At 36.5% G+C, this 9,695-nt stretch overlaps 1 protein-coding gene across 1 annotated transcript; it reads left to right on the top strand.

The window, feature by feature from the left end:
• Positions 1 to 4,049: 4,049 nt before the first annotated feature.
• On the top strand, positions 4,050 to 9,330 carry LOC149393492 (uncharacterized). Its single transcript, XM_089618052.1, has 11 exons — positions 4,050 to 5,566; positions 5,643 to 6,286; positions 6,512 to 6,768; positions 6,870 to 6,956; positions 7,156 to 7,248; positions 7,508 to 7,586; positions 7,900 to 8,021; positions 8,082 to 8,374; positions 8,692 to 8,796; positions 8,895 to 8,946; positions 9,244 to 9,330. Exons 1-11 carry the CDS (start codon positions 4,050 to 4,052, stop codon positions 9,328 to 9,330), a joined length of 3,336 nt encoding a protein of 1,111 aa, XP_089474178.1.
• Positions 9,331 to 9,695: the final 365 nt, after the last annotated feature.

Here is a 9,695-nt window from a genome sequence, read left to right as displayed (position 1 = left end):
CAGGCCGTACGTCGACGTCGTCTTGGTCATCTCGATCGCGCAGCTTCTTGGTCGCCTCCAGTAACTAAGCTTTTCTTCCTATTTTCAAACATACGGCTGCTCATCAAATCCACGCCGCCGGCCGTTCATTCTTCTCCGATTTTTCTCTCCGTCGTCGTCACACTCAAGCCGCCGTATTTTCTTCTTCTCGGTCGGGAAAACATCTGTGAGTCTTCATCAAATCCACTCGTGTACTACTGTTTGATGCATATAATAATATTACTCTAGCTCTTTTATTCTACTCAAAAGAAATTCCTTCAAAAAAAATAAAAAAGCACAAAAGAGTCAGCTGGAGCAGATCGATGGCCGCTTCTTCAAAACCCATGGCCGTACGAAAACGGGAAATTTTGCTCAGAACAGAATCAGGGTCGGCCAATTAGATTTCCAGTCTGATCTGATGGTCCCGCCCGACTCCCCTTCGGACGAGGCTTCGACGGACTTGGCGAACGAGGTCGAGAGACGCGTAGAGATCCACGACTCTCCTGATGTTGTTGTTGAGCTCTCGGATGAGACCCACGTTGCGGCCCAGGTTGTCGGGATTTTCGACTGTTGTTCTGGTTGATCTCGTTGATCAGAAGCCTGGCCTGTTCTGGTCAAGAATGTCCTGCACTTGAACAAAGCTCGTCTGACATGTCTGCATTAATTACTTTCCCGTATTGCTCCATTTTCTCTCCTCTTCATTTTTATTTTTTATTTTTACTTCCAATTTACTTCACTTTCAATCAGAACCACTCTATTTCTCTACACCCTGAATCACAGAGAATAGCAGGGAATTACCAAAACTTGCGAGTAACACAGATATGATGATTTTTATCCCAATTTTGGAATCTTGATTTTTTTTTTCATTCCGTACCATAATATACATTCTGATTGTAGTATTTGTGTTGCTACTCACTCATCATTACAAATACTGGCAATCACCATTAAAGCTTTGTAAGTGCGAAAATGACTACTGTTGTACAGAGAAATATCGATCACGCTGTGAACATACATATATGTTAAAGTTAAACTTACAGGGATTATAAATACATTGGCTTCGGATGAATATTTGTATTATTTTCCCGTTACTCTTTTCAGATCCTTCAACTTCAAGGACTAGTATTTTAAACATATGGTGTACACTCCAGAGTATAGACTCTGCACTTTTTTTTTTCCTTTCTTTTTTCTGTCTGGTGTTTTCACTATTATTACTAGCTATTTCGTGGAGAATTGATTTCGTTCAAAACATGATTCTCTCATGGATATAATGGAAAGCGACCGGAATAGAATATCTAAAGTAGTGGATTTTTAAATTTAAATAAATAATCCTTTTTAATCGTCATTTGATATTATTTTTCATATAAATGAAAGTATTACTTCTTTTTTTTGCGTTAGAAATTGGTATGGCACGGGGCATCATTCAATTTAAAAATGATGTAAAAGATGTGGCATTACCTATTTTATGAGTGACGCTATAGAGTTTTCCTGGTTTTCGGCACTAAATTATAACTGCTTAAATATATCTTTTCTTCTTTAAAGCTGCTAACCGCTGTAAATATCTTCTTTCTTCTTTAAACCTGCAGCCGGCCTCTCCATATCGCTCACGTACGCCTCCAAAACTTCTTCTCTGTTTACACGAACAAAGAATAGAGAAAACCTTAGCCAATTCACCGGTAAGCAAGGTAGAGATTCTTGGGCCATTAATTTTTCCTGCAAAAACATTTTTCCTGCAAAAACATTTTTCCAGCCTCATTATACCTTCGTCAAATAGATAGTTGAAGGGAAAAAAAAACTTGAGCATTTGCAGAACAATGAATGGTTTTCACGTAGGTGTGTGTATTTTTTTGGGTGAGCGAGTTCTAATCATTGATTATTAATGGTTGTGGCAGAATTGGTGACATTGATTACTGTTGTTGAATTGGAATGACAATGATTACTCAAAGTTGGCGAGTGTGGAGCTAAAGAAGCTATTCCGACCCACGCCGGCCATTGGTATTCCGATTTACTGTTTGTCAAAGTAATATTACTGATATTACAGAAGAAGTTGCGATAACAAACAAAACTTGGATATTTGTTCGGGGTGATTTATTATTTCCAACATACTCTCGTTCGCCATTTCGTGTTCTCTGAATTTCAGACGGCTGATCATCAAACCCACGCCGCCGGCAGTTTATTCTTCTTCGATTTTTCTCTCCGTTGTCATCACGCTCACGCCGCCGTATATAATTTATTCTTCTCAGTCAGGAAAGCAGCTGTGAGACCTCATTAATAGTATGAATTTCTATACTATTTTTAGGCTTTTTTTTATCCCTATTCAAAATTTTGATTTTTTTTAGTTTTCGACCTAATTAATTCTAGTCTTTAGTCGCGTGCGTGCTTGGAATTGACGATGAACCATCTTTCATCTTTCTTTTTCTTTCTCACTGTTTCTTCTTTCTCTTGCTTGGAATTGACGTTGTCTTAGTTAGTCCTAGACTAAGGTTAGATTTTTTTTTCCTATCACTGCAGCCACTTTGACCCAGCCGAGACCCCAGTACTACTCCAGCCACTTCGACTCAGCCACTTCGACCGCAACCAAGCTTCTAATTAATCAAGGTATTTTTTTAATGTTCTTGTGGACATCCTTTAATAATTGAGTGATTGAATAGGTATAAAAAATTGTTTCCAATCTTTTTTGTTGCGTTTGTGATTTTGGTGTCATTTTTATTGATTGCTTTAGCGATAGATGGTAATTGGTTAATGTTAAAATTGATCGGTAGAGTAGGAATGTTTATTTTTTATTGATTGTTATAGATATTATTGTTTTTGTTCTTTACTGATAAATATCTATTGGTTTATGCTGAATTGAAAGTGTGGTAGGGTATAGACATTAATAATGATGTTGGAATATATTGTGTTTAGGACATTAGTTGTTGAGTGTTGTTTTGAAGTCATTTTTTTAAAACCGACGTTTTAAGAGTTAGATATTGATTGTTCTTTTTCTATTAAAAATTCAATTTTATTAAAGTATATATATATATTCATTTTATCGTAGATAAATTATGGATAAAATATGGATGTCGGCTCGTAGAGATACAATACAATATGTGAATGGAGTAGAAGCTTTCTTAAAGCATTGTCAAATTGTTTGCGAAAACGTAGAAAGAATTCCTTGTCCGTGTATTAGATGTGGAAATTATAGCTTTGTTAACATACGTACTCTATACGATCACTTGATCATAAATGGTATTGATCAAAGTTATCAAAAATGGATACATCACGGCGAGAATCATGGACTAGAAGACGACAGTAATGTAGTTGAAGGAAATTCCGAAGACATGAATGTTGATGCTCCTCATATAGCTCAAATGGTTGATGATTTGCAAGATGAGACATTTGACAATCCGGACGAGCTCTGCTCGCTATTAAGTGACGCAGGAACTCCTCTATATCCCGGTTGTGTCAAGTTCACCAAACTTTCGTGTTTAATAAGGTTATTCAACCTAAAAACAAAATTTGGATCGAGCGACGTAATGTTTCAAGAACTTCTTACCTTGCTCAGTGAGATGTTGCCTGAAAAACATCAATTATCGTCTTCCTTGTATGAGGCCAAGAAAACTTTGGCTGCTATTGGCTTGGGTTATAAGAAAATCCACGCATGTCCAAATGATTGCATCCTCTATCGTAAAGAGTACGAAAATCTGCAACAATGTCCCGTGTGTGAAGAGTCAAGGTGGAAGAAGAAGAATGATGAACAGATGCAATCCACTACTCCTGCGAAATTGTTGTGGCATATTCCGATCATTCCACGTCTTTGTCGATTATTCAGAAATCATAAGCATGCTCAAACTTTAACTTGGCATGTTGATCAGAGAATCGATGATGGAAAACTTCGACATCCTGCGGATTCACCTTCCTGGAAACACGTTGACACAACATGGCCGATGTTCGGGAATGAGCCGAGAAACCTTCGACTGGCACTATCATCTGATGGCATCAACCCTTTTAGCCATCAAAGCAGCAGATATAGTTGTTGGCCAGTGGTTCTTGTGATGTATAATCTCCCTCCCTGGTTGTGCATGAAACGCAAATTCATGTTAATGTCGTTACTAATTTCGGGTCCTAAACAATCTGGTAATGACATTGACGTGTATTTAGCTCCCTTAATAGATGAACCTAAGTTGTTGTGGGAAACTGGAGTTCAAGCTTTTGATGCATATCGTAAAGAGACATTCACCCTTCGAGCTGTCCTCTTGTGGACTATAAATGATTTCCCGGCTTATGGTAATTTATCTGGATGCTCCGTGAAAGGTTATAGTGGATGTCCGATTTGCGGGGAAGATACTGAAGGAATACGCTTGAAACATGGGAAAAAGATTGTTTACATGAATCATCGACGCTTTTTACCATTAAAGCATCGATTTCGTACATGTAAAGATACATTCAACGGTAAGAAGGAGTTTCGAGTAGTTCGTAAACCATTAACTGGGGTTGAGACGTTTGATATAGTGTCACAGATGAAGTTCAAGCGTTTTGGAAAGATTGTGAAGAAGAAGATTGTGAAGAAAAATCCAAAAGACACGAATAAGAGGACAAGAGGACCGAAAGTAGTATACGACAAGGGATGCTGGAAGAAGAAATCAATTTTCTTTGAATTAGAATATTGGAAACATCTACTTCTACGTCATAATCTAGATGTGATGCATATTGAGAAGAATGTTTGTGACAGCATTATTGGTACGCTTCTGAACGTCCCTGGAAAAACTAAAGACGGTATTTCATCACGGCATGACTTGGTGCATATGGGAATAAGAACTGAATTGGCTCCAAAGGAAAAAGGCAATCGAACATATTTGCCACCGTGTTCTTTTACCCTTACGAGAATTGAGAAGGAAAACTTGTGCCAAACATTGGCTGATATTAAGGTGCCCGATGGCTATGCAGCAAACATCCGTAATTATGTTTCTATGGATGAATTGAAGTTGTTTGGACTTAAGTCTCATGATTGTCATGTTTTGATGCAACAACTTCTGCCTGTGGCCATTGAATCGATTCTGCCAGACGGATTGAGGAACACTCTTATACAACTTTGTGCATTTTTCAACATTCTTTGCTCTAAGGTGGTTGATACGTCGATACTGAAATTACTTCAAACAGACATTGTGAATACATTGTGTAAATTGGAGCAACATTTTCCGCCATCGTTCTTTGACGTAATGCTTCATCTTACAGTGCACTTGGTGAGAGAATTAGAATTAGGTGGGCCCGTTTATCTCCGTTGGATGTATCCATTTGAGAGGTTCATGAAAGTCTTAAAAGGATACGTACGAAATCGAAATCGACCAGAAGGATGTATCATTGAAGGATATATGGCAGAGGAATCCCTTGAATGTTGTTCTGAATACTTGCACGATATGAAGGCTGTCGGACTTCGTAGTTATGATGATCGAGATGTTTCTACCAGTAAAGGTATCAACAACGGAGTAGTTGAAACGGTTTCGTATGCGCAACTGTTGCAGGCACCTCAGACGATCTTAGAGAACTCTGATGTTATTCAGCCTTTTATCGAGTAAGTTGTCGAATAATATATTCTCATATTTTTTTTTATGTATTCTTGTTTTTAACTTTATTATCAATGAATGCAGAGAACATATGAACTTTCTTCAACATACATCAAAAAACAAAACTCCAAAATGGATACAAGACGAGCATGTTCACCAATTTCCTAGATGGTTACAAGAGCGGATCTTGAACGAGGACAATGTTCCAGAGACGTTGCGTAGTTTGTCAAAAATACCGAGTACTAAAGTTATAAAACACTCTGGCTTCATCATTAATGGTGTTCGATTTTGTACTGAGGCACGAGATAGTGTAAAAGTCACGCAAAATAGTGGAGTGAGCTTGGTGGCGAAGACTATGCAGATATCAAGTGCGAAAGACAAAAATCCCATCTACTCTGATATGATATATTATGGAGTAGTCAAAGAAATATCGGAAATCGATTACGTGTCTTTTCGAATGCCTGTTTTTCTTTGTGACTGGGTTCCGAGTAACAATGGAGTCAAGGTTAATAAGAACGGATTTACATTGGTGGACCTACAGAGATTGGGTCAGCAATCAGAGCCGTTCGTAATGGCAACACACGTGAAACAAGTCTTTTATGTGCGTAGTCAGGGTAATTCAAGATGGTCATATGTCTTTGCCACACAGAGTAAAGATTACATGAACGAAATTCAGGCTGAAGTTCATGACAGTGATATCTTAGCTGAATGTCTAACTCCTACAAAAGGTTTATATTATGATAGCAAACATGTCGTAGAGAATGAAGAAGAGTTATTGTACTTACGGGACAATGTAGAAGGCATTTATATAGATTGAAAACGTGTTAAGGTAATAATGTTATAATATTTGTGATAATGACTGATTTGTATGACTTATATGACTTAAATTATGAAGTAAAATGGATTATTGACTTATGATATATTTTATGTTAATAGGTGTGAAATGTCTTCAGCTTCTTCAGCTTCCGGTGACGATGACCGACCCAAGAAAGTGCAAAGAGGTCCTACGAAACTCCCAAGCTTAGTCCAAGCGAGGAGTCAAGGAACTAGAGTCGATGTTCGTATGGATGCCCTCGGGGCGCCAATCGGTGATAAGGCAAGAGTGTTCGCCAACTACTTGGGTGTTCAATCAAGAAGTGTGTCACTTCTATACGCTAGTTGGCATGAAGTCCCGTGCAACCTTAAAGATCAAATGTGGAAAGACGTAATTGTAAGTTTTCTTATTATAAACTTACAAAGAAACCTATAATTATTGTTGTGTATTTCATGTGTTATTATAAATATACGGGTATTTTGATTTGATTTTTTCAGACAACTTTTGACATTGACGTGAGTTATCGCGATGTGGCAATGAAAAAATTGGGAAGCAATGGCGAGATTTCAAAACAAGGAAGACAAGTGAGATTTACGATTGTGTAGATCAAAATATAGATCCACAATGTCTCGCTATGGATCAAGAGAACAAGTATGGAATCCCCCGAGATGATTGGATACGATTCGTGAACAGTCGCCTAAGTTCACAATTTGCGGTAAGTTTGGTATAATAATATACAGAATTAATATATAAAATTCGTGTTCTTACAATTATTTTTCACAGGAAACTAGGAAACAACAACAAGGTAAAAAAAAGAAGTATACAACACCTCATCGAACTGGACAAAAATCATATGCAGAGATACGCGAGGATCTGGTAAGTCGTCCATTTGAATGTTTTTTTTAATTATTCGATGATATTGTAAATAATTACGTATCTTAATATAGAGGTTGAAGAATCCGGAAGGCACCCTTCCAAACCGCGCTGAAGTTTGAATCGAGTGTCACAAAAATTCAAAGGGAGTGCTTGATAATGATGCGCGACTCATCGAACAAGAAATTGTGAGTAGAATATTAAAGTTAATATTATATTGTGAGAATATAAGTGTAAATAAATAATTAACGTGTTTTTGTAGAATCGGTTAAAAGCATTACGAGACGCAGGCGGTTTACAGGAGGTCGGAAGCGCCGATATTTTTTCGATGGCTACGGAAGGTGAGGAGGCCAAGCAAGCATGTACCGCCACATGTACCTGAACCATACGTGCCATCTCCGATTCATGAAACCCCAAGCCGTACACAATCATTGTCGGTAAGCAAATATGTCATCTCTTAGTGATAAAATTACTTATTCAATGTAATTATTAATTTTGTATAAATTTTATAGTGAAATACATGCGTACTTGCGATTGGGAACGTCGAGAATATCGTTGCATCTGGAATTGTGATTGCTGATGATACCCCAAATCCTCTCATTCACGGGAGGTCCCTTGGACCGGACTACTATCGAGTTTCTTTGTTGTTCGTAGAAGAAGAACATATGAATGACTATTTGCCGATTCCGGATGGAGATGAATTGTTGATTCTCTCCGATGCGATAAAGGCTATCGTAGCATGGCCAAAAAACCTCGTTCTACTTCAAGATGAAGAAGTAAGTAAATTTTAATTTTGAATGTTAATTAATATGTTATATTGAAATCAATAATTATAGGAAAATGCACAAAGATCGAAAAAGACACGTAAATCGACTCCGACGTTGCCGAAAATGCAACAAAGATCTCCCCCTTTGGCTCCTCCAATCACCTCGCTCCCTCAAGAAAATCCTAGTGCGATCTCTCAGATTTTAGACATCATGGGCGATGCCAAAGACGATCTGTTAAACACCATAGAGGCCGAACCACATATTTTTGGCATTCCTACGATGCTCATGGTGTTAAAAGAGGATATCCAACAATTTTTGGAGCAAGAAGAAATTGGAGTCTATCCAATTATGATTTATATGAGGTATGATTAAATAGTAATACTAAATTATTTTAAATTTATTGTTACTAATTTCATTATTTTATTAGGGACTTGTTCGTTAAAGAGGTATCGTACCGATATGATTTCATTTGTCTGCATGAGGTCGCAATAGATCGTCGCGGTAGCGTTGAAGAGCGAGCAACTCACATTACATCGCAGTTATGCACATCGAGAGACACTCGCGTTCTACTAATGCCTTGGAATTATACGTAAGTTTTTTAACAATAATTATAGTTTATATAAAAAAGTTATTCATCTTTTTTTTAATCACTAATTCATTAAATTTTGTATTTGTTTAGAAAGCATTGGACACTTATCGTGTTGGACCGTGATGGTAATTGCTATTATCTAGATCCGCTCGGTAAAAAATCCATACCATCGGATTTAAAAAAAGTTTGTGCGAAGTAAGTAATTTCTAAATTTTACAAGATTATTTAAATTTGTCTAGTTGATTAAAACATTTTATTTATCCAACTAAGTATTTAGAAACGTAAATATGTAGGGCATATGATGCTTATGAAGCATCTTTACCAACCAAGTGGCATATCATCAAGGTACATTTTATAGTCTTTATATAATATGTATGAGATATATATATATATATATATATATATATATATATATATATATATATATATATTAATTATTTTGTTATAGGTACCAATTCAACTTTCGTATTGGGAATGTGGGTATTATGTGCTACTAATGATAAAGACATTTTTTCGGGCACGAACATATAAACATGCTCTTAAAGAAGTAAGTATATAATTAGCTATTGATGTGTATCTCAAGTTAGAAATATATAATCAAATAATACTAATTAGAAATGATGTACGATATTACAATTTCAGTTACCCTCATTGTCATATAATGAAGCGGATATGGAAGAGCTACAAGACGAGTATTGTCAGATTATTGTCAAAGGTATGTGTAGCTAGAACTTGAAAATGACATGTTATTCCTGTGCTTGCGATTAGTAGTGCAACTACATGCAATAACTTGTGATGTTGAATTGATATATAATTTGCCATGGTGATAATTACATCAAGCCAAGATGATCGGTTATTTTGCAAATCTTATATCTCAAAACTGCCATTGTCATGCATATTTTATATAATTTATATCTCCAAACTGTCACTGCCAATAACTTGTGATGTTGAATGGATATAATTTATATTTTGCATACCTTTATATAGTTATAGTGGGAAAAAATTAATGTGTCATATTTTTAGTTTGGTCAAAGTGCTTAATGATTTAAGATTGTGAGAAGTTAATTTTATGTATGTTATGTTTTTCATAAATA

Source organism: Urtica dioica, chromosome 6 (assembly GCF_054948205.1).
Source record: "Urtica dioica subsp. dioica isolate 48M chromosome 6, U.dioica_male_clone48M_v1_H2, whole genome shotgun sequence".
In the NCBI taxonomy this organism is placed as follows: Eukaryota; Viridiplantae; Streptophyta; class Magnoliopsida; order Rosales; family Urticaceae; genus Urtica; species Urtica dioica.
Note: the sequence above shows the minus strand (reverse complement) of the source record. Positions and strands in the feature narration are given on the sequence as shown.